This window comes from Oncorhynchus nerka, linkage group LG27 (assembly GCF_034236695.1).
Source record: "Oncorhynchus nerka isolate Pitt River linkage group LG27, Oner_Uvic_2.0, whole genome shotgun sequence".
Classification (NCBI taxonomy): domain Eukaryota; kingdom Metazoa; phylum Chordata; class Actinopteri; order Salmoniformes; family Salmonidae; genus Oncorhynchus; species Oncorhynchus nerka.
This window is the reverse complement of record NC_088422.1, coordinates 97,674,943-97,701,881: the sequence shown is the minus strand read 5'-3', so window position 1 is coordinate 97,701,881 and position 26,939 is coordinate 97,674,943. Positions and strand designations below refer to the sequence as shown.

Below are 26,939 nucleotides of genomic sequence, written 5' to 3'. Positions count from 1 at the left end.
CCACCTGTGGGTGCAGTGTGGGCGCTACCAGGTGTGCTGCCCTGTCAGGGGACTTCAGATCGCCCCAAAGCTCAGATCTCCCCAAAACCCTGGTCCTCCTCTGGGTGTAGGAGACTCCGCTGTTGGTCTTGTTCCTCTGTGACTCCAGTAGATAACCGCTAACTTTCCTGCTCTACTGTAGCCAAGGTTAGCTCCTGGGTCGTATTCATTAGGCACAACGTAGCAAAATGTTTTGCAATGGAAAATGAAAATGAATGTTTCTTATTGTACAAGACCACCTTGGTCCAATCCATTTTTCTTCCATTTGGTGCCTGATGCATACGACCCTGTAGTCTCCCTAACAAATGTTTCCCACAAACACCTTTGTGGTTTCAGGGTGTAGAGATGGCAGAGCTCTGAGGTCTTTCATTTATTTTAGATTTTTTTAAAATCAGATATCATTTTTTAAGTGACACAGCCACACATCTCAGATAGATATACAATGTGTTTTTTGTATTTATTACAAAATCAATCTATATTTATTTATTTATAAATGTTCCATACAAGTTTTCAATTTTCACATTGTTTTTCTATAGTCATAAAATGTACATCAGATGAATAATTTGACAGTTAATTTTAAAATAAGAGATTAACAGTTAGAAAATATGTAAATAAAAAAATCAATCATAAGTGTATCTTTCCATCAGAAATAGAGTGGAACATCTCCTGTGTCATGGGGATGTATCCCTTACTGTCCTCCAGGTAGTATAATCGATCCTGCATCATGGATGGGTTGAATCCCTCTTCAGCTAGCTTCACCTTCATCTGCTTGAATGTTCCAGTCACAGCCAGGGAATTCTGGGATTTTTAAAATAAAAGAAATTACATTCAAATATATGTTTAATGAATCTTAAGCGTTTTAAGAAAATCTTTAAAAAAGGTACAACCTGGGATCAGGGAATCTCTTCAACATGTCCCAGACGGTGGCTTTGAGTACAAATAAAAGGTGTCATGACGATGACTGTAATTAGGACATTATTTCCACGGGATCACCTGTATGCGTATGAAGCGCGGTCGAGCGTAGCTGGGCAGGGAGGTCTTCACGTGCTCCAGCGTGGCTTTACTGTCAAACTCCATGTCATCTTTCAGTTTGATCGCTGCCATTCCAACCCTCCCCTCGTGTCCTGTGGGGTACGTCACAAAGCACGATCACCAAGAGAGACAGCTGACTTCGATACATGTTCAGAAATTACTATTGATTTGAAATTCTCCCCCTTTAATGTCCTGGTCATTCACAGCTTGACATGAGAAGAACACACTGGGATAGCAACTACACAATGATGTGACTGTGAGTGTTGTAGGTGTGTAGGTGTGTATTGTTATATGTAGCTATATATACTATGTCAACTTCTATGTAAACCTATTCTATAAAAAATTAAATGTTTCAGTGTATATAAAACATTCTATGAATAAACCTATTCTATAAAAAATAAAAAAATAAATGTTTCATGAGGTAAGAGTATCTGGTAAATGAACCTAGCTACCTCTGGCTAAGAGAGTCTGTTAAATGAACCTAGCTACCTCTAGATAAGAGAGTCTGTTAAATGAACCTAGCTACCTCTAGATAAGAGAGTCTGTTAAATGAACCTAGCTACCTCTAGATAAGAGAGTCTGTTAAATGAACCTAGCTACCTCTAGATAAGAGAGTCTGTTAAATGAACCTAGCTACCTCTGGATAAGAGAGTCTGTTAAATGAACCTAGCTACCTCTGGATAAGAGCGTCTGTTAAATGAACCAAGCTACCTCTGGAAAGAGAGTCTGTTAAATGAACCTAGCTACCTCTGGATAAGAGAGTCTGTTAAATGAACAAAAATCAAAAGTCAAATCACCTGGAACCTTGACACTCTTGGCTTCTTCGAAATTCCACCATGATCAGGTGCTCAGTCACCTCCGTGGTGGCCAAATGAATATCAAATTAATTCAGACTACCTCTGGCTAGAGAACCTGTTAAATGAAGGACAATAACTAAGTATTAAACCCCAGCTCATAACTCAACCTGCAGGTGATTCAAGGACAAACATAATCATTACCCAGCTCTAACTCAACCTGCAGGTGATTCACCTGCAGGTGATTCACAGACAATAACATTACATCTATAGTATTAAACCCAGCTCATAACTCAACCTGCAGGTGATTCACAGGACAATAACATTACATCTATAGTATTAAACCCAGCTCATAACTCAACCTGCAGGTGATTCACAGGACAATAACATTACATCTATAGTCCCAGCTCATATCTCAACCTGCAGGTGATTCACAGGACAGGACAATAACATTACATCTCTCCTTTCCACCTGCAGGTGATTCACAGGAGGACAATAACATTACATCTAAATTAAACCCAGCTCATAACTCAACCTGCAGGTGATTCACAGGACAATAACATTACATCTATAGTAACTCAGGTGATTCACAGGAAAATAACCCAAACCTGCAGGTGATTCACAGGACAATAACATTACATCTATAGTATTAAACCCAGAGCACAGGACAATAACATTACATCTATAGTATTAAACCCAGCTCAAACCTGCAGGTGATTCACAGGACAATAACATTACATCTAAGTATTAAACCAACCTGCAGGTGATTCACAGGACAGGACAGTAACATTACATCTATAGTATTAAACCCAGCTCATAACTCAACCTGCAGGTGATTCTGCAGGACAATAACATTACATCTAGTATTAACCCACTCAGCTCACAATAACATTACATCTATAGTATTAAACCCAGCTCATAACTCAACCTGCAGGTGATTCACAGGACAATAACATTACATCTATAGTATTAAACCCAGCTCATAACTCAACCTGCAGGTGATTCACAGGACAATAACATTACATCTATAGTATTAAACCCAGCTCATCAACTCAATTCCTGCAGGTGATTCACAGGACAATAACATTACATCTATAGTATTAAACCCAGCTCATAACTCAACCTGCAGGTGATTCACAGGACAATAACATTACATCTATAGTATTAAACCCAGCTCATAACTCAACCTGCAGGTGATTCACAGGACAACAATAACATTACATCTATAGTATTAAACCCAGCTCATAAACTCAACCTGCAGGTGATTCTCACAGGACAATAACATTACATCTATAGTATTAAACCCAGCTCATAACTCAACCTGCAGGTGATTCACAGGACAATAACATTACATCTATAGTATTAAACAATAACATTACAGCTCATATCTCAACCTGCAGGTGATTCACAGGACAATAACATTACATCTATAGTATTAAACCCAGCTCATAACTCAACCTGCAGGTGATTCATCTATAGTATTAAACCCAGCTCATAACTCAACCTGCAGGTGATTCACAGGACAACAATAACATAACATTTCACATAACTATCTATAGTATTAAACCCAGCTCATAACTCAACCTGCAGGTGATTCACAGGACAATAACATTACATCTATAGTATTAAACCCAGCTCATAACTCAACCTGCAGGTGATTCACAGGACAATAACATTACATCTATAGTATTAAACCCAGCTCATATCTCAACCTGCAGGTGATTCACAGGACAGGACAATAACATTACATCTATAGTATTAAACCCAGCTCATAACTCAACCTGCAGGACAATGATTCAACTCATAACTCAACCTGCAGGTGATTCACAGGACAATAACATTACATCTATAGTATTAAACCCAGCTCATATCTCAACCTGCAGGTGATTCACAGACCAGGACATTGTATTTTTTTAGCCTTTATTTAACTAGTCAAGTCAGTTAAGAACTAATTCTTATTTTCAATGACAGCCAGTGGGTTAACTGCCTTATTCAGGGGCAGAACGACAGATGTTTTACCTTGTCAGCTCAGGGATTCGATCTTGCAACCTTTCGGTTAAGTGTCCAACGCTCTACCCACTAGGTTCCCTGCCACCCCATAAATAACTTTAACCCAGCTCATTATTAAACCTTTAGTTGATAACTACTAAAGTAAAAACAGCTAAAGCGTTTCTGACCTGAAGGTGTCTCCGATGCGGTCCATGAAGTAAACAAAGCCCTCGTGGTCGATCCTCAGCAGGTCTCCACTGTTGAAGTACAGATCTCCCTTAACAAACACATCTCTCAGCTTCTTCCTGTCTGTCTGCTGCTGGTTATTAGCATAGCCACTAAACGGAGCCTGCGCCGTAATCTTGGCAACCAGCAATCCAGTTTCTCCTGAGGACCAAAACAACAAGTAATGAGGTGTGTGTTTGTGTGTGTTTATGTGTGTGTTTGTATGTGTGTTCTCACCTTTAGGGACTTTGATACAAAAACCTCTAGAGTCTTTGACAGGTTCCTCTCTCTCTGTGTCATACTGAATCAGAACGTAGGAGAAGTTTGCCTGCGAACACACATAGAACAGACAGACAGACAGATCAGACAGACAGACAGACAGACAGACAGGCAGGCAGACAGACAGGCAGGCAGGCAGGCAGGCAGGCATGCAACACATAACAAGAGAAAACAATCAATCAAATGTATTTATTAAGCCCTTCTTACATCAGCTGATGTCACAAAGTGCTGTACAGAAACCCAGCCTAAAAGCCCAAACAGCAAGCAATGCAGGTGTAGAAGCACAGTGGCTAGGAAAAACTCCCAAGAAAGGCCAGAACCTAGGAAGAAACCTAGAGAGGAACCAGGCTATGTGGGGTGGCCAGTCCTCTTCTGGCTGTGCCGGTGGAGATTATAAACCTAGAGAGGAACCAGGCTATGAGGGGTGGCCAGTCCTCTTCTGGCTGTGCCGGGTGGAGGTTATAACAGAACATGGCCAAGACGTTCAAATGTTCATAGATGACCAGCAGGGTCAAATCATAACACTGTATAAACAGGGTAATATACTGCATCTATGTAACAAAAAGGAATCTTTCAAAAGTATTCAGCCTTGGCATTTTTCCTATTTTGTTGCATTACAATAACAATGAATAACAATGAAGATGGTATAGTGCCACCAGAAAACAAAGATGTTCTACTTCTATTTGAGTTACCATACAAAACAGTGTCCTGACACACTTCATCACACTGACGTAATACATCTCACATAGACTGTTTAGGAATAGAAACAAGGTAGTCTTTCTCAGAAGCTCAGTGTCTGCATCCCAACGGCACCCTATTCCCTCTATAGTGCACTACATTTGACCAGAGCCCTAGGTAGTGCACTAGAAAGTGAATAGGCTGGTATTTGGAATACAACAGCCATTATTGTCCCAGACAGTAGTCTCACTTTATGAAGGAAGTGCTCTTTGCCAATCGCTCCGACTTTCCCGATGTAGTTGATGAAGCCGACGTTTCCCTCTGTGGCTCCGTAACATTCACAGACACGGATGTCACCAAAACGCCGCAGGAACTCTGACCAGGTGTCTGCTCTAAGCCCGTTGCCCAGGGCCAGACGTACCTTGTGATGCCTGTCATTATCTTTCTGAGGGGAGAAGAGAGGACAGGAGGAGAGGTGAAGAGACAAGGGGAGGGGAGAGGAGAGAGGATAGGATGTACAGGCATTTGGTTTACATTGATTAATGATTTAATACTATCAGCCCATTTATTTGGGGTCTTTAATGGTCTGAATGATGAAAGTAACAGGAGGCGTGTGTCCCAGTACCTTGGGTGAGTTACAGAGGTACCTCATGATCTCTCCTATGTACTGGATCACTGTCACCTTGTGTTTCCTGCAGTCATCCCAGAAGTTAGAGGCAGAGAATTTACGCCTCAGGACAACGGTGCTGCCTGAGAGGAGAAGATAAAGCACCAACATTCAACAGAGCTCACAACCTCATGGACAAACAAACTAACTCACTAACTGACTGGCTAAATGATTACCTAACAAACTAACTAACTGACTAAATGATTACCTAACTAACTAACTAACTGACTAAATGATTACCTAACTAACTCACTAACTGACTAAATGATTACCTAACTAACTCACTAACTGACTGACAAAATGATTACCTAACAAACAAACTAACTCACTGACTAAATGATTACCTAACTAACTCACTAACTGACTAAAGTATTAACTAACTGACTGACTAAATGATTACCTAACTATCTAACTCACCAACTGACTAAATGATTACCTAACTAACTCACTGACTGACAAAATGATTACCTAACAAACAAACTAACTAACTGACTGACTAAATGATTACCTAACAAACTAACTAACTCACTGACTAAATGATTACCTAACTAACTAACTAACTTACTGACTGACTAAATTATTTTCTAACAAACTAACAAACTTACTGACAAAATGATTACCTAACTAACTAACTAACTTACTGACTGACTAAATGATTACCTAACAAACTGACTTACTGAGTGACTAAATGATTACCTAACTAACTAACTAACTAACTAACTAACTAACTAACTAACTGACTAAATGATTACCTAACTAACTAACTTACCGAGTGACTAAATGATTACCTAACTAACTTACTGAGTGACTAAATGATTACCTAACTAACTAACTAACTGACTGACTAAATGATTACCTAACTAACTAACTAACTAACTTACTGACTGACTAAATTATTTCCTAACAAACTTACTGACAAAATGATTACCTAACTAACTAACTAACTAACTTACTGACTGACTAAATGATTACCTAACTAACTTACCGAGTGACTAAATGATTACCTAACAAACTGACTTACTGAGTGACTAAATGATTACCTAACAAACTAACTTACTGAGTGACTAAATGATTACCTAACAAACTGACTTACTGAGTGACTAAATGATTACCTAACAAACTAACTTACTGAGTGACTAAATGATTACCTAACAAACTAACTTACCGAGTGACTAAATGATTACCTAACAAACTGACTTACTGAGTGACTAAATGATTACCTAACAAACTAACTTACTGAGCGACTAAATGATTACCTAACAAACTAACTTACTGAGTGACTAAATGATTACCTAACAAACTGACTTACTGAGTGACTAAATGATTACCTAACAAACTAACTTACTGAGTGACTAAATGATTACCTAACAAACTAACTTACTGAGTGACTAACTCACTGACTGACTAAATGATTACCTAACAAACTGACTTACTGAGTGACTAAATGATTACCTAACAAACTAACTTACTGAGTGACTAAATGATTACCTAACAAACTGACTTACTGAGTGACTAAATGATTACCTAACAAACTGACTTACTGAGTGACTAAATGATTACCTAACAAACTAACTTACTGAGTGACTAAATGATTACCTAACAAACTGACTTACTGAGTGACTAAATGATTACCTAACAAACTAACTTACTGAGTGACTAAATGATTACCTAACTAACTAACTAACTAACTTACTGACTGACTAAATGATTACCTAACTAACTTACTGACTGACTAAATGACTAAATGATTACCTAACAAACTGACTTACTGAGTGACTAAATGATTACCTAACAAACTAACTTACTGAGTGACTAAATGATTACCTAACAAACTGACTTACTGAGTGACTAAATGATTACCTAACAAACTGACTTACTGAGTGACTAAATGATTACCTAACAAACTGACTTACTGAGTGACTAAATGATTACCTAACAAACTGACTTACTGAGTGACTAAATGATTACCTAACAAACTAACTCACTGACTGACTAAATGATTACCTAACAAACTAACTTACTGAGTGACTAAATGATTACCTAACTAACTAACTAACTAACTAACTAACTAACTGACTAAATGATTACCTAACTAACTAACTTACCGAGTGACTAAATGATTACCTAACTAACTTACTGAGTGACTAAATGATTACCTAACTAACTAACTAACTGACTGACTAAATGATTACCTAACTAACTAACTAACTAACTTACTGACTGACTAAATTATTTCCTAACAAACTTACTGACAAAATGATTACCTAACTAACTAACTAACTAACTTACTGACTGACTAAATGATTACCTAACTAACTTACCGAGTGACTAAATGATTACCTAACAAACTGACTTACTGAGTGACTAAATGATTACCTAACAAACTAACTTACTGAGTGACTAAATGATTACCTAACAAACTGACTTACTGAGTGACTAAATGATTACCTAACAAACTGACTTACTGAGTGACTAAATGATTACCTAACAAACTAACTTACTGAGTGACTAAATTATTACCTAACAAACTGAACTTACTGAGTGACTAAATGATTACCTAACAAACTAACTTACTGAGTGACTAACTCACTGACTGACTAAATGATTACCTAACAAACTAACTTACTGAGTGACTAAATGATTACCTAACAAACTAACTTACTGAGTGACTAAATGATTACCTAACTAACTAACTCACTGACTGACTAAATGATTACCTAACTAACCTACTAACTAGCTAGCTAGCTAACTAACTAACTAACTGACTAAAGCAGTCCCCTCTGAATGGTTCTGGTTAGGGCCAGGAGTTGTTCCTGACCATGTGACCGGACCAGGAAGGAATAACTCTGGGCCCTAGTAAAAGGCTACAGCACCACTAAGGCCTAGGAGTTTTTCCTGGTTGATTTGAGAGTCTAAGGTCATTATTGACATAAACAGCTTGGAACTCTGTGGGTGCGTCTCAAATGTAACCCTATTCCCTTATATAGTGCACTACTTTTGACCAGAGCCATATAGACCCTGGTCAAAAAACAAAAGTAGTGCACTATAAAGGGAATAGGATGCCATTTTGAATGCACTCAGGAACTTTGGAATTGGAAGTACTAGAAGTCACCTCAGAGCCAAGTCACCTCTACTCCAACGCCCAGAGTAAAGAGACACTCCATTAAACAACCCTTAGTAAACCCTGGTCAACATCATAACAACGTTATTACACATGACGGCCCTCAAATAACATGGAACGTGTATTCAGAGACATTTGCATTTTTTATCTTCATCATCAGTGCCAAGTCAGGAGTGATTTTTACAGAGAATTTCAATTATTATGTTTTTCTCTCTCCATTTGAATTCCATTTGAATGTAGTCATTGTAATTGCTAGAGATGGCATGGAACCAGTTCTGAAGCAGTTCTGAACCAGATCTAGAGAAGTTCTGAACTAGTTCTGAACCAGATCTAAATAAGTTATGAACCAGTTTTTAAGAAGTTCTGAACTAGTTCTAAACCAGTTCTGAACCAGATCTAGAGAAGTTCTGAACCAGATCTAGAGAAGTTCTGAACCAGATCTAAATAAGTTCTGAACCAGTTCTGAACCAGATCTAAAGAAGTTCTGAACAAGTTCTGAACCAGATATAGAGAAGTTCTGAACTAGTTCTAAACCAGTTCTGAACCAGTTCTGAACCAGATCTAAAGAAGTTCTGAACCAGTTCTGAACCAGATCTGAACTAGTTCTGAACCAGATCCAAAGAAGTTCTGAACCAGTTCTGAACCAGATCTAAAGAAGTTCTGAACCAGATCTAGAGAAGTTCTGAACCAGATCTAGAGAAGTTCTGAACCACATCTAAAGAAGTTCTGAACCAGATCTAAAGAAGTTCTGAACCAGTTCTGAACCAGATATAGAGAAGTTCTGAACCAAATCTAAAGAACTTCTGAACCAGTTCTGAACCAGATCTAGAGAAGTTCTGAACCAGATCTAAAGAAGTTCTGAACCAGTTCTTAAGAAGTTCTGAACTAGTTCTTAAGAAGCTCTGAACTAGTTCAGTTCTTCACACCTCTTCATATCTTTCTCCCATATACTGCACTACTATGAGGTGCATGTTATCCATGCAGGAATTGAACCCACGACCTGGCGACTGCGAGAACAACACTCTCACCAACTGTGCCCTACAGTACAGTAGTGTACCTCTCTCTATGGCTCCAGTCAAACCCATCATGAAGCCGGCGGTGTGGTAGAGAGGCAGGTAGATGTAGATGACATCATCAGAGGCCACACCTGAGATGGCCTGCATAGAGGAGGCCATGTACAGCCTCTCCTGTGTGATCACCGCAGCCTTCGGCAGACCTGAGGACGAGACAACAGGAAGGGCAGGAAACAGAGAATCAAGGCTGATGAAAATCTCAAATGATACCTTATATCTTTGACCAATCAGAGTTGTGTAATCTAAAAATATTTACCTGTCTGCCATAAACATCAGTAGTATTCTATTTAATTTACACTACAGGGCCAACCAGAGTCATACTGGTCTGGACATCAGTAGTATTCTGTCTAATTCACACTACAGGGCTGACCAGAGACATACTGTACTGGTCTGGACATTTGATTTTTCACATTGTTCTTTCTAGCAGACTTCCTGCAACTATGCTGGATGCATAACCAGGCCAGGCCAGTCCAGCTTGGTTTGGCCCAGCTTACCTGTAGTTCCTGACGTATAGATGTAGAGGGCAGGGCTCTTTAAGGTGACCTTTGACCTGAGCTGTGGGTCCAGAGGTTGATCTGAGGCCTGCTGTATCCTGCTGCTGCTCAGAGTATTCACTCCCTCCGTCACACACTTCTCCTCCTCACCCAGCACAAACACACTTACACTCTGCTCCCTCAGGGTGGGGAGAACCTCCTCTACCGCTCCACGCAACTCTGGGGGAGGAGAGAGTGAGGGACACAGACAGAGCAAGCATGAGACGACAGAATCCTATTAATTCTGGCCTGTCCACTACTAGCACTGCCTCCCACTAGCTGCATAGAGGGAAAGGAGGATACCTAGTCAGTTGTACAACTGAATGCATTGAACTTCCACATTTAACCCAACCCCTCTGAATCAGAGAGGCTGACATAATCAACATCCACGTTTTCAGCGTCCAGGGAACAGTGGGTTAACTGCCTTGCTCAGGAGCAGAACGACAGATATTTACCTTGTAAGTTAGGGAATTTGATCCAGCAGCGCTAACCACTAGCCTACATATCGGTTACTCGCCCAACGCTCTAACCACTAGGCTACCTTTCGGTTACTGGCCCAACGCTCTAACCACTAGGCTACCTTTCGGTTACTGGCCCAACGCTCTAACCACTAGGCTACCTTTCGGTTACTGGCCCAACGCTCGAACCACTAGCCTACATATCGGTTACTGGCCCAACGCTCTAACCACTAGCCTACATATCAATTACTGGCCCAACGCGCTAACCACTAGCCTACATATCGATTACTGGCCCAACGCTCTAACCACTAGCCTACATATCGATTACTGGCCCAATGCTCTAACCACTAGCCTACATATCGGTTACTCGCCCAACGCTCTAACCACTAGGCTACCTTTCGGTTACTGGCCCAACGCTCTAACCACTAGGCTACCTTTCGGTTACTGGCCCAAACCACTAGCTCTAATCACTAGGCTACCTTTCGCCTACATATCGTTACTCTAACCACTAGCCCAACGCTCTAACCACTAGGCTACCTTTCGGTTACTGTCCCAACGCTCTAACCACTAGGCTACCTTTTACGGTTACTGGCTCAACGCTCTAACCACTAGCCTACATATACCTTTGGTTACTGGCCCACGCTCTAACCACTAGCCTACATATCGGGTACTGGCCCAACCTCTAGCCTACATATCGGTTAATGGCCCAACGCTCGAACCACTAGGCTACCTTTCGGTTACTGGCCCAACACTCTAACCACTAGGCTACCTTTCGGTTACTGGCCCAACACTCTAACCACTAGGCTACCTTTCGGTTACTGGCCCAACGCGCTAACCACTAGCCTACATATAGGTTACTGGCCCAACGCTCGAACCACTAGCCTACATATCGGTTACTCGCCCAACGCGCTAACCACTAGCCTACATATCGATTACTGGCCCAACGCTCTAACCACTAGCCTACATATTGGTTACTGGCCCAACGCTCTAACCACTAGCCTACATATCGGTTACTCGCCCAACGCTCTAACCACTAGCCTACATATCGGTTACTGGCCCAACGCTCTAACCACTAGCCTACATATCGGTTACTGGCCCAAGGCTCTAACCACTAGCCTACATATCGGTTACTGGCCCAACGCTCTAACCACTAGCCTACATATCGGTTACTGGCCCAACGCTCTAACCACTAGCCTACATATCGGTTACTGGCCCAACACTCTAACCACTAGCCTACATATCGGTTACTGGCCCAACGCTCTAACCACTAGCCTACATATCGGTTACTGGCCCAACACTCTAACCACTAGCCTACATATCGGTTACTGGCCCAACGCTCTAACCACTAGGCTACCTTTCGGCTACTGGCCCAACGCTCTAACCACTAGCCTACCTGCCGATCTTGACACCATAGGTCTCTACACTAGTTATTATAGATATATTAATTATTATTCAAAATAGATGTATTAACAATGATATTGTAAACGGCAACACCAAGGTAAGTGGACTGGACATACCTGAAGCAGCCAGGAGCACGTTGGTTCCGCAGCAGGTGAAACAGTGCAATAAGGACTTGGACCTGATGTTGTAGTTGAGCAGAGCGGCTGTACATCCAAGTTTAGCCAGGGCCAGCCAGATAAACACATACATGGGCTCGTTACCCATGAAGAGGGCGACAGTGTCCCCTTCCTTCACGCTGGCGTGCTGTGAGAGCGCCCGGGCCAACTTGTTGCTCTGCTTGTCAACGTCCCGGTATGTATACGAACTCTTCTCGAATACAATAAACTGTTTGTTGGGGTGTTTTTTGACCTTATCGAGAAAACAGTCCAGCATGCTGTAGAACGGTTTTCTCCTCTTGATTCTGTTCATTCGTAACCAGAGTAAGATGCAAGTTACTGTGTAGCGCAGGTCCTGCGTAAAATAAGGATTTCTGAGATAAAGGAAGAGTGGCAGTATAGCCAATCCTGCCAATATGGTATATAATAACATGTACATATTGAAAGTTAAAAAAAGGTATTGTCTTCTTGGCCGTGCTATTTAAGAAAGTAACAGGTCCAGTCCACAACTCTCCACGACCTTTGGAGGCATGTAGGCGTGAAATCCCCAACAGCCAATGGCGTTGCGAAGACTATAAAGTAAGGAAGTAGAAGGCTATTCTATTCTTCTAATTATGACCATGGCAGTGACATGTTACAGACAGACACCTCTAGGGAATTGACCTCCATTGGCAGACTGGCCATCTGGCATCTTTTGCCTATTGGGCCAGTCCAACTTTTTTTTTTCGGGTGTTGGAAATGCCGGAGCTGATTTCTGGTCCCAGTTTACCCCTGTTGAACTCTATCCATAGATCTATATAATTTCTCCTTGTTTGAGAGTAGACATGTTATTGTGTTATGGCCTGTGGGGCTGTAACAGCATAGGCAGGCTACATGCCGGTCCTGTTGGGAGAGTCAGAAGGCTCAAACATACCTTTTTATTACATTGTGATACATCTCAGCAACACCGTCCAATCACTGTCTCTGTGTTTATGGCTGTGGGTTTTACATTGGACCTTCATAAATACATCAACCAACATATCAGTTTTCATTCTTTTATTTCCTTTGTCTGTAAAAGGGTTTCATTGTTGACTCCTGTCTTCTACCAGGGGTATTCAAATGCACCAGGGCCAGACTACTGCTGGTTTTCTGTTCCACCTGATCATTCATTGCACCCACCTGGTGTCCCAGGTCTAAAATAATCACGGATATGAACAATAGATTTTTTTTGAAGCAGTGGAACCGTCTTCGATGCCCAGATATGAATTTGAGGGTGGTATACAGCCAATATCATTGCCCTGACCGCTGGACAAGGTGTAGGCTTTACCTAGTCTATATAGATGGAATATCTGCTCCCTGACCCCTGGACAAGGTGTAGGCTTTACCTAGTCTATATAGATGGAATATCTGCTCTCTGACCCCTGGACAAGGTGTAGGCTTTACCTAGTCTATATAGATGTAATATCTTCTCTCTGACCCCTGGACAAGGTGTAGGCTTTACCTAGTCTATATAGATGGAATATCTGCTCTCTGACCCCTGGACAAGGTGTAGGCTCTACCTAGTCTATATAGATGTAATATCTGCTCTCTGACCCCTGGACAAGGTGTAGGCTTTACCTAGTCTATATAGATGGAATATCTGCTCTCTGACCCCTGGACAAGGTGTAGGCTCTACCTAGTCTATATAGATGTAATATCTGCTCTCTGACCCCTGGACAAGGTGTAGGCTTTACCTAGTCTATATAGATGGAATATCTGCTCTCTGACCCCTGGACAAGGTGTAGGCTTTACCTAGTCTATATAGATGTAATATCTTCTCTCTGACCCCTGGACAAGGTGTAGGCTTTACCTAGTCTATATAGATGGAATATCTGCTCTCTGACCCCTGGACAAAGTGTAGGCTTTACCTAGTCCATATAGATGTAATATCTTCTCTCTGACCCCTGGACAAGGTGTAGGCTTTACCTAGTCTATATAGATGGAATATCTGCTCTCTGACCCCTGGACAAGGTGTAGGCTCTACCTAGTCTATATAGATGTAATATCTTCTCTCTGACCCCTGGACAAGGTGTAGGCTCTACCTAGTCTATATAGATGGAATATCTGCTCCCTGACCCCTGGACAAGGTGTAGGCTCTACCTAGTCTATATAGATGGAATATCTGCTCCCTGACCCCTGGACAAGGTGTAGGCTCTACCTAGTCTATATAGATGGAATATCTGCTCCCTGACCCCTGGACAAGGTGTAGGCTCTACCTAGTCTATATAGATGGAATATCTGCTCTCTGACACCTGGACAAGGTGTAGGCTCTACCTAGTCTATATAGATGGAATATCTGCTCTCTGACACCTGGACAAGGTGTAGGCTCTACCTAGTCTATATAGATGTAATATCTGCTCTCTGACCCCTGGACAAGGTGTAGGCTCTACCTAGTCTATATAGATGTAATATCTGCTCTCTGACCCCTGGACAAGGTGTAGGCTCTACCTAGTCTATATAGATGTGATATCTGCTCCCTGACCCCTGGACAAGGTGTAGGCTTTACCTAGTCTATATAGATGGAATATCTGCTCTCTGACCCCTGGACAAGGTGTAGGCTTTACCTAGTCTATATAGATGTAATATCTTCTCTCTGACCCCTGGACAAGGTGTAGGCTTTACCTAGTCTATATAGATGTAATATCTGCTCTCTGACCCCTGGACAAGGTGTAGGCTCTACCTAGTCTATATAGATGGAATATCTGCTCTCTGACCCCTGGTCAAGGTGTAGGCTCTACCTAGTCTATATAGATGGAATATCTGCTCTCTGACACCTGGACAAGGTGTAGGCTCTACCTAGTCTATATAGATGTAATATCTGCTCTCTGACCCCTGGACAAGGTGTAGGCTCTACCTAGTCTATATAGATGTAATATCTGCTCTCTGACCCCTGGACAAGGTGTAGGCTCTACCTAGTCTATATAGATGTGATATCTGCTCCCTGACCCCTGGACAAGGTGTAGGCTCTACCTAATCTATATAGATGTAATATCTGCTCTCTGACCCCTGGACAAGGTGTAGGCTCTACCTAGTCTATATAGATGTGATATCTTCTCTCTGACCCCTGGACAAGGTGTAGGCTCTACCTAGTCTATATAGATGTGATATCTTCTCTCTGACCCCTGGACAAGGTGTAGGCTCTACCTAGTCTATATAGATGTAATATCTTCTCTCTGACCCCTGGACAAGGTGTAGGCTCTACCTAGTCTATATAGATGTAATATCTGCTCTCTGACCCCTGGACAAGGTGTAGGCTCTACCTAGTCTATATAGATGTGATATCTTCTCTCTGACCGCTGGACAAGGTGTAGGCTCTACCTAGTCTATATAGATGGAATATCTGCTCTCTGACACCTGGACAAGGTGTAGGCTCTACCTAGTCTATATAGATGTAATATCTGCTCTCTGACCCCTGGACAAGGTGTAGGCTCTACCTAGTCTATATAGATGTAATATCTGCTCTCTGACCCCTGGACAAGGTGTAGGCTCTACCTAGTCTATATAGATGGAATATCTGCTCTCTGACCCCTGGACAAGGTGTAGGCTCTACCTAGTCTATATAGATGGAATATCTGCTCCCTGACCCCTGGACAAAGTGTAGGCTTTACCTGGTCTATATAGATGGAATATCTGCTCTCTGACCCCTGGTCAAGGTGTAGGCTCTACCTAGTCTATATAGATGGAATATCTGCTCTCTGACCCCTGGACAAGGTGTAGGCTCTACCTAGTCTATATAGATGTAATATCTGCTCTCTGACCCCTGGACAAGGTGTAGGCTCTACCTAGTCTATATAGATGTAATATCTGCTCTCTGACCCCTGGACAAGGTGTAGGCTCTACCTAGTCTATATAGATGTAATATCTGCTCCCTGACCCCTGGACAAGGTGTAGGCTCTACCTAGTCTATATAGATGGAATATCTGCTCTCTGACACCTGGACAAGGTGTAGGCTCTACCTAGTCTATATAGATGGAATATCTGCTCTCTGACCCCTGGTCAAGTTGTAGGCTCTACCTAGTCTATATAGATGTGATATCTTCTCTCTGACCCCTGGTCAAGGTGTAGGCTAGCCATGGATGGGCCTAGGAGGGCATAGGCCCACCCACTTGGGAGCCAGGCCCAGGCTGTCACGAGAATTATGTTCTCAATGTTCAAAACCCAATTCAATTAAACTACTCAGTCTGCAACCCAGAATTTGTAAGATACTGGTTGATTGAAACAGACAGAGGCCCAGCTATGATAGTCAAAATGTTTATTCATGAGAGCGCTGGTCCGTTGTACAAAACCATTCATTTTATACTGGCTCCTTATGCACTTACATTCACATACAAACAGTTGGTATCCTACGCACATACTTCCACACACAAACAGTAGGAATCCTACGCACATACTTCCACACACAAACAGTAGGTATCCTACGCACATACTTCCACACACAAACAGTAGGTATCCTACACACATACTTCCACACACAAACAGTAGGTATCCTACACACATACTGTATCATTACCCAGCCGACAAAGATTAGGGAGACCTTGAGAAGTACTCCCTGTCCTCTCCCAGGTCGGCACTGCATTTTGCTCAGAGAGTCTGTGTTTAAGATACTATAAAGACACATTGTACAGATATATTGTTTAACCCTAATTCTGACTAAAACTACACTCACAGATTTATAATTTTACTGACTAAAACTACACAAAACCATCAGATAATAATTGTATGATTCTAATCAATTTCATACAGTTATAAGGTTTCAGAGTGGAATTATTTAATCATTATCGGTCAACATTTAAATCACTTTAACACAGGCCCAGCCAATCAGAATTAGATTTTCCACACAAAAGAGCTTTATTACTGACAGAAATACTCCTAAGTTTCATTAGCTGTCCGGGTGGCCGGTCTCAGACGATGCCGCAGGAAAAGAATGAGGGCTGGCGTGGACTAAAACAGGGAGGGACTAAGTAATGCTCATTTTTGTTTTCCGTTGCAAAACATTTTTGAAACGTTTTCAATTGCATGCCCTAATGAATAGGACCCAGGAGTAGTATCACCACAGATCTGTTCACAGCTTGATGCTGCCTGCCACTATAGAGCCGTAGATCTGGCCTGTCATTGGTGTGTAACTCTGATTTCTCTCCTGTAGGATGTACAGAGGGTCTGTGATGCCTGCCGGGTCGAAACCTTCCTCCACTAACCTCACCTTCATCTGCTTGAAGGTCCCCGTCATCTCCACCGCATTCTGGATGGATGGGGAGACACAGACAGACAGACACAGACAGACAGACAGACAGACAGACAGACAGACAGACAGACAGACAGACAGACAGACAGACAGACAGACAGACAGACAGACAGACAGACAGACAGAGACACAGACAAACAGACAGACAGACAGACAGACAGACAGACAGACAGACAGACAGACAGACAGACAGACAGACAGACAGACAGACAGACAGACAGACAGACAGACAGACAGACAGAGAGAGAGGGGGCATAGAGAGACATGTAAACACACACAGGCTTTTGGCTCAGTGGACTATTCACTATTCATCTCCAGGGATTTTTCTGCCATTGAAATCCTTGGGCGGGCCGCCTAAGCGGTTCTTCTGGTCGACTAAGTCCAAACAGTGTAAAAATGTATTTTTAAATACCTTTTTGGGGTGAAAAAAAACATTTCAGTGTAAACTTAAACGAGTAAAATATTATTTTTCAGTAATATAATCTTTTGAGAACTAACAATAACCAAAATAAAAGCTAGACAGTCAGGGAGAATAGAACATTACAAAAACAATGAATTTAGCATTATAGATTTGTTTTATTTTTTACATGTAAGATTTATTTAACGAGGCAAGTCAGTTAAGAACAAATTGATATTTACAATGAGGGCCTACCCCAGCCAAACCTGGGCCAATTGTGCGCCCCTCTATGGGACTCCCAATCACGGCCGGATGTGATACAGCCTGGATCGTATAGATTGTGTTTTTAGGTTGAACAAAAGAACACAGCATTGAACTAAATGCCTAGAATTGAAGGAAATTAGCTTTAAAACTGCAAAAACTTGTTTCAGCTCCATTGAGACGTGCAGAATTGTAGGAAATTGACTTCAAAATGCAAATATTTCTCTACATCACCAAGATGGGGTGCCTCTAACATTGTCTCCAAAATGCAGCCAAGCCGACGGGCTGATAGCGCTCCCTGCCACGTCCAGCACTTACGTTCATTTTTGATCCAGATAACCCCCTGATCTCATAACCACAAAAAGAGTCCACACACTCCGATATGCTCCCACATAGCGTTTTTCAACCCGGAGGTTGAAACAAAAGCCAACATTTTTTAAATTCTACTTTCAAATCAATAATAACATGAATTGTCTACAATTAATGATGTAAATATAAGGAAGAAAGACTTTTGAATAGTTACCTGGATGCGTATGAAGCGTGGCCGTGCATACGCCGGTAGGTAGCTGGCTACATGGCTGAACGTTTTGTTGCCATCAAACTGTTCTCCCCCCTTCACCGTGACGGCAGCCATTCCTATCCTCCCCTCGTTGCCTTGGAGACAGAATACAACAATCCCTCATTCCAACAACTAAACAATCAGAACGCATCATACGGTGACGACACTTACTGTATTTTAAAGTTCCACTAAACTATATGGAATTGTTTTAAGAAGGTCATACCAATGTTCATTTATCTATTTGATTTAGAATTCTAAGACTCCTTGAAGTATAAAAAAAGATAGAAAAAACACTGATTTTACTGCTATTAGCCCATTCAAACACATTGAATGACAAGTTTGTTCTGAAGTGCCTGTCCTATTGGTCTGACAACACCGCTCCGTCACCGATGACTGAAGATGCAGAAGTGCGACATCGGTGGATGTGGTGGATTGAGACGCCAATGCAAGATATCTCTAGTTTAAACTGACAGATTATTATGGGGATTATTGTACTGTTTGATGTTAAAGTAAAGGTTAGGGTTCCCTGCTACTTGGATTAAGGTTAGGGTTAGGTTTACCTGGTACTTGGATTAAGGTTAGACTTATCTGGTACTTAGATTAAGGTTAGGGTTCCCTGCTACTTGGATTAAGGTTAGGGTTAGATTTACCTGGTACTTGGATTAAGGTTAGATTTATCTGGTACTTAGATTAAGGTTAGGGTTCCCTGCTACTTGGATTAAGGTTAGGGTTAGATTTACCTGGTACTTGGATTAAGGTTAGATTTATCTGGTACTTAGATTAAGGTTAGGGTTCCCTGGTACTTGGATTAAGGTTAGGGTTAGATTTACCTGGTACTTGGATAAGGTTAGGGTTAGATTTACCTGGTACTTGGATTAAGGTTAGATTTATCTGGTACTTGGATTAAGGTTAGGGTTCCCTGCTACTTGGATTAAGGTTAGGGTTAGATTTACCTGGTACTTGGATAAGGTTAGGGTTAGACCTGGTACTTGGATTAAGGTTAGATTTACCTGGTACTTGGATAAGGTTAGGGTTAGATTTACCTGGTACTTGGATTAAGATTAGATGTACCTGGTACTGCTAAATGACTTAAATGTAATGTAATGTAGATTAAGGTTAGGGTTAAGGTTAGATTTACCTGGTACTTGGATTAAGAGATTAAGGTTATTAGATACCTGGTACTTGGATTAAGGTTAGGGTTAGATTTACCTGGATTAAGGTTAGGGTTCCCTTTACTACTTGGATTAAGGTTAGGGTTAGATTTACCTGGTACTTGGATTAAGGTTATTAAGGGTTAGATTTACCTGGTACTTGGATTAAGGTTAGGGTTAGATTTACCTGGTACTTGGATTAAGGTTAGGGTTAGATTTACCTGGTACTTGGATTAAGGTTAGGGGTTAGATTACCTGATGTTACCTGGTACTGTTAAATGACTTAAATGTAACCTGGTACTTGGATTGGATTAAGGTTAGGGTTAGATTTACCTGGTACTTGGATTAAGGTTAGGGTTAGATTTACCTGGTACTTGGATTAAGGTTAGGGTTAGATTTACCTGGTCCTTGGATTAAGGTTAGGGTTAGATTTACCTGGTACTTGGATTAAGGTTAGGGTTAGATGTACCTGGTACTTGGATTAAGGTTAGGGTTAGATTTACCTGGTACTTGGATTAAGGTTAGGGTTAGATTTACCTGGTCCTTGGATTAAGGTTAGGGTTAGATTTACCTGGTACTTGGATTAAGGTTAGGGTTAGATGTACCTGGTACTTGGATTAAGGTTAGGGTTAGATTTACCTGGTACTTGGATTAAGGTTAGATTTATCTCGTACTTGGATTAAGGTTAGGGTTCCCTGCTACTTGGATTAAGGTTAGGGTTAGATTTACCTGGTCCTTGGATTAAGGTTAGGGTTAGATTTACCTGGTACTTGGATTAAGGTTAGGGTTAGGGTTCCCTGCTACTTGGATTAAGGTTAGGGTTAGATTTACCTGGTCCTTGGATTAAGGTTAGGGTTATATTTACCTGGTACTTGGATTAAGGTTAGGGTTAGATTTACCTGGTCCTTGGATTAAGGTTAGGGTTAGATTTACCTGGTACTTGGATTAAGGTTAGGGTTAGATTTACCTGGTCCTTGGATTAAGGTTAGGGTTAGATTTACCTGGTACTTGGATATGGTCAGGGTTAGATTTACCTGGTACTTGGATTAAGGTTAGGGTTAGATTTACCTGGTCCTTGGATTAAGGTTAGGGTTAGATTTACCTGGTCCTTGGATTAAGGTTAGGGTTAGATTTACCTGGTCATTGGATTAAGGTTAGGGTTAGATTTACCTGGTACTTGAACACCGTAGACATTTGCCTCTTGGACAAAGTCTATCAGGGTGAGGATGTCAGCTACTTCAGTTGTGGCCACATTCTCTCCTTTCCACCTGTAGGGGTCAATACAAGTCAACTAAATATAATATAATATGTTGTCTCCCTTCCACCTGTAGGGGTCAATTCAACTCAACTAAATATAATATATTCTCTCCCTTCCACCTGTAGGGGTCAATACAACTCAACTAAATATAATATGTTCTCTCCCTTCCACCTGCAGGGGTCAATATAACTCAACTAAATATGATATAATATATTCTCTCCCTTCCACCTGTAGGGGTCAATTCAACTCAACTAAATATAATATATTCTCTCCCTTCCACCTGTAGGGGTCAATTCAACTCAACTAAATATAATATATTCTCTCCCTTCCACCTGTAGGGGTCAATTCAACTCAACTAAATATAATATAATAGATGCTCTCCCTTCCACCTGTAGGGGTCAACTCAACTAAATATAATAGATTATCTCCCTTCCACCTGTAGGGGTCAATTCAACTCTACTAAATATAATATGTTCTCTCCCTTCCACCTGTAGGGGTCAATATAACTCATCTAAATATAATATAATATGTTCTCTCCCTTCCAACTGTAGGGGTCAATACAAGTCAACTAAATATAATATAATATATTCTCTCCCTTCCACCTGTAGGGGTCAATACAAGTCAACTAAATATAATATAATATATGCTCTCCCTTCCACCTGTAGGGGTCAATACAAGTCAACTAAATATAATATAATATATGCTCTCCCTTCCACCTGTAGGGGTCAATACAAGTCAACTAAATATAATAGATTCTCTCCCTTCCACCTGTAGGGGTCAATTCAACTCAACTAAATATAATATGTTCTCTCCCTTCCACCTGTAGGGGTCAATATAACTCAACTAAATATAATATAATATATGCTCTCCCTTCCACCTGTAGGGGTCAATATAACTCAACTAAATATAATATAATATGTTCTCTCCCTTCCACCTGTAGGGGTCAATACAAGTCAACTAAATATAATATAATAGATTCTCTCCCTTCCACCTGTAGGGGTCAATACAAGTCAACTAAATATAATAGATTCTCTCCCTTCCACCTGTAGGGGTCAATATAACTCAACTAAATATAACATAATATATGCTCTCCCTTCCACCTGTAGGGGTCAATTCAACTAAACTAAATATAATATAATATATGCTCTCCCTTCCACCTGTAGGGGTCAATACAACTCAACTAAATATAATGCCATACTGTAGGTCAGAATACGTACCTGAATGTATCTCCGACTCGATCCTGAAAGTAAATAAAGTTGTCCTGGCCTATCTTCAGCAGGTCTCCACTGTTAAAGTACAGATCTCCTTTCTGAAACACGTCTCTCAGTCTCTTCTTCTCTGTCTGCTGGCTGTTAGCGTATCCAACAAAAGGAGCGATGCCCGTGATCTGGCACACCAACAGTCCTGTTTCATCTTCAGGAAGACACACACACACACACACACACACACACACACACACACACACACACACACACACACCACTCACACACCACACACACACACACACACACCATAATGTATACCCACACCAACAGTCCTGTCTCTTCCTTAGGGAACGGGCTATACACCCACACATGAATAACATAATGTACATTGAGATGTGTGTGATTTTCAGGTCATTATTGTACACCAGAATGTGTCCACAGTAACCTCCCTGGTTAAATAAAGGCCAATACTAACACACCTATGAAAGAGCATCTCACCTTTAGGAGCTTCTACACACAGTCCGGTAGAGTCTCTGATTGGTTCATCTCTCTCTGTGTCATATTTAATCAGAGCATAAGGAAACAGCTTCTATAATAGACAGGAGAGACATCATGATCAGAACATAGTGGAACATATTCTATAAGAGACAGGAGAGACATCATGATCAGAACATAGTGAAACAGATTCTATAAGAGAGACATCATGATCAGAACATAGTGAAACAGATTCTATTAGAGACAGGAGATACATCATGATCAGAACATAGTGAAACAGATTCTATTAGAGACAGGAGAGACATCATGATCAGTGGAACAGATAAGAGACATCATGATCAGAACATAGTGAAACAGATTATATAAGAGAGACATCATGATCAGAACATAGTGAAACAGATTCTATAAGAGACAGGAGAGACATCATGATCAGAACATAGTGAAACAGATTCTATAAGAGAGACATCATGATCAGAACATAGTGAAACAGATTCTATAAGAGACAGGAGAGACATCATGATCAGAACATAGTGAAACAGATTCTATAAGAGAGACATCATGATCAGAACATAGTGAAACAGATTCTATAAGAGACAGGAGAGACATCATGATCAGAACATAGTGAAACAGATTCTATAAGAGACAGGAGAGACATCGTGATCAGAACATAGTGAAACAGATTCTATAAGAGAGATTCAGCTTCTATAAGAGAGACATCATGATCAGAACATAGTGAAACAGATTCTATAAGAGACAGGAGAGACATCATGATCAGAACATAGTGAAACAGATTCTATAAGAGAGACAGGAGAGACATCATGATCAGAACATAGTGAAACAGATTCTATAAGAGACAGGAGAGACATCATGATCAGAACATAGTGAAACAGATTCTATAAGAGACAGGAGAGACATCATGATCAGAACATCAGATTCTATAAGACAGGAGTCATGATCAGAACAGTGGAACAGATTCTATAAGAGACAGAGACATCATGATCAGAACATAGTGAAACAGATTCTATAAGAGACAGGAGAGACATCATGATCAGAACATAGTGAAACAGATTCTATAAGAGACAGGAGAGACATCATGATCAGAACATAGTGAAACAGAGACAGACATCATATCAGAACATAGTGAGACTATAAGAGAGGAGACATCATGATCAGAACATAGTGAAACAGATTCTATAAGAGAGACATCATGATCAGAACATAGTGAAACAGATTATATAAGAGACAGGAGAGACATCATGATCAGAACATAGTGAAACAGATTCTATAAGAGACAGGAGAGACATCATGATCAGAACATAGTGAAACAGATTCTATAAGAGAGACATCATGATCAGAACATAGTGAAACAGATTCTATAAGAGAGACATCATGATCAGAACATAGTGAAACAGATTCTATAAGAGACAGGAGAGACATCATGATCAGAACATATGAAACAGATAAGACAGGAGAGACATCATGATCAGAACATAGTGAAACAGATTCTATAGAGACAGGAGAGACATCATGATCAGAACATAGTGGAACAGATTCTATAAGAGAGACATCATGGAACATAGAGACATCATGATCAGAACATAGTGAAACAGATTCTATATGAGACAGGAGATTCTATAAGAGAGACATCATGATCAGAACATAGTGAAACAGAACAGATTCTATAAGAGACAGGAGAGACATCATGATCAGAACATAGTGAAACAGATTCTATAAGAGAGACATCATGATCAGAACATAGTGAAACAGATTCTATAAGAGAGGAAAGACATCATGATCAGAACATAGTGAAACAGATTCTATAAGAGACAGGAGAGACATCATCAATCAGAACATAGTGAAACAGATTCTATAAGAGACAGGAGAGACATCATGATCAGAACATAGTGAAACAGATTCTATAAGAGACAGGGAAAGACATCATGATCAGAACATAGTGAAACAGATTCTATAAGAGACAGGAGAGACATCATGATCAGAACATAGTGAAACAGATTCTATAAGAGACAGGAGAGACATCATGATCAGAACATAGTGAAACAGATTCTATAAGAGACAGGAGAGACATCATGATCAGAACATAGTGAAACAGCTTCTATAAGAGACAGGAAAGACATCATGATCAGAACATAGTGAAACAGATTCTATAAGAGACATCATGATCAGAACATAGTGAAACAGATTCTATAAGAGAGACATCATGATCAGAACATAGTGAAACAGATTCTATAAGAGAGACATCATGATCAGAACATAGTGAAACAGATTCTATAAGAGACAGGAGAGACATCATGATCAGAACATAGTGAAACAGATTCTATAAGAGAGACATCATGATCAGAACATAGTGAAACAGATTCTATAAGAGACAGGAGAGACATCATGATCAGAACTTAGTGAAACAGCTTCTATAAGAGACAGGAGAGACATCATGATCAGAACATAGTGAAACAGATTCTATAAGAGAGACAGGAGAGACATCATGATCAGAACATAGTGAAACAGATTCTATAAGAGACAGGAGAGACATCATGATCAGAACATAGTGGAACAGCTTCTATAAGAGACAGGAGAGACATCATGATCAGAACATAGTGGAACAGATTCTATAAGAGAGACAGGAGAGACATCATGATCAGAACATAGTGGAACAGATTCTATAAGAGAGACATCATAATCAGAACATAGTGAAACAGATTCTATAAGAGACAGGAGAGACATCATGATCAGAACATAGTGAAACAGATTCTATAAGAGACAGGAGAGACATCATGATCAGAACATAGTGGAACAGATTCTATAAGAGAGACATCATAATCAGAACATAGTGAAACAGATTATATAAGAGACAGGAGAGACATCATGATCAGAACATAGTGAAACAGATTCTATAAGAGAGACATCATGATCAGAACATAGTGAAACAGATTCTACAAGAGACAGGAGAGACATCATGATCAGAACATAGTGAAACAGATTATATAAGAGACAGGAGAGACATCATGATCAGAACATAGTGAAACAGATTCTATAAGAGAGACAGGAAAGACATCATGATCAGAACATAGTGAAACAGATTCTATAAGAGACAGGAGAGACATCATGATCAGAACATAGTGAAACAGATTCTATAAGAGACAGGAGAGACATCATGATCAGAACATAGTGAAACAGATTCTATAAGAGACAGGAGAGACATCATGATCAGAACATAGTGAAACAGCTTCTATAAGAGACAGGAGAGACATCATGATCAGAACATAGTGAAACAGATTCTATAAGAGAGACATCATGATCAGAACATAGTGAAACAGATTCTATAAGAGAGACATCATGATCAGAACATAGTGAAACAGATTCTATAAGAGAGACATCATGATCAGAACATAGTGAAACAGATTCTATAAGAGACAGGAGAGACATCATGATCAGAACTTAGTGAAACAGCTTCTATAAGAGACAGGAGAGACATCATGATCAGAACATAGTGAAACAGATTCTATAAGAGAGACAGGAGAGACATCATGATCAGAACATAGTGAAACAGATTCTATAAGAGACAGGAGAGACATCATGATCAGAACATAGTGAAACAGATTCTATAAGAGAGACATCATGATCAGAACATAGTGGAACAGATTCTATAAGAGACAGGAGAGACATCATGATCAGAACATAGTGGAACAGATTCTATAAGAGAGACATCATAATCAGAACATAGTGAAACAGATTATATAAGAGACAGGAGAGACATCATGATCAGAACATAGTGGAACAGCTTCTATAACAGAGACAGGAGAGACATCGTGATCAGAACATAGTGAAACAGCTTCTATAACAGAGACATCATGATCAGAACATAGTGAAACAGATTCTATAAGAGACAGGAGA

At 40.5% G+C, this 26,939-nt stretch overlaps 1 protein-coding gene and 1 pseudogene across 1 annotated transcript in view; both read right to left on the bottom strand.

Annotated features, from left to right (window-relative positions):
- Window positions 1-477: 477 nt before the first annotated feature.
- LOC115118749 (long-chain fatty acid transport protein 2-like) lies at window positions 478-12,989 on the bottom strand (annotated as a pseudogene).
- Window positions 12,990-16,697: 3,708 nt separating this feature from the next.
- The window catches only part of LOC135565137 (long-chain fatty acid transport protein 2-like), a 36,696-nt gene continuing 26,454 nt past the window's right edge, over window positions 16,698-26,939 (bottom strand). The window contains exons 2-6 of the mRNA XM_065011196.1: window positions 23,034-23,124; window positions 22,548-22,743; window positions 21,243-21,340; window positions 18,886-19,016; window positions 16,698-17,701 (exon numbers count right to left, since the gene is read on the bottom strand). Coding sequence (XP_064867268.1) covers window positions 17,525-17,701; window positions 18,886-19,016; window positions 21,243-21,340; window positions 22,548-22,743; window positions 23,034-23,124 — 693 coding nt within the window. The 3' untranslated portion in view covers window positions 16,698-17,524. The remainder of the gene's footprint in view (window positions 17,702-18,885; window positions 19,017-21,242; window positions 21,341-22,547; window positions 22,744-23,033; window positions 23,125-26,939) is intronic.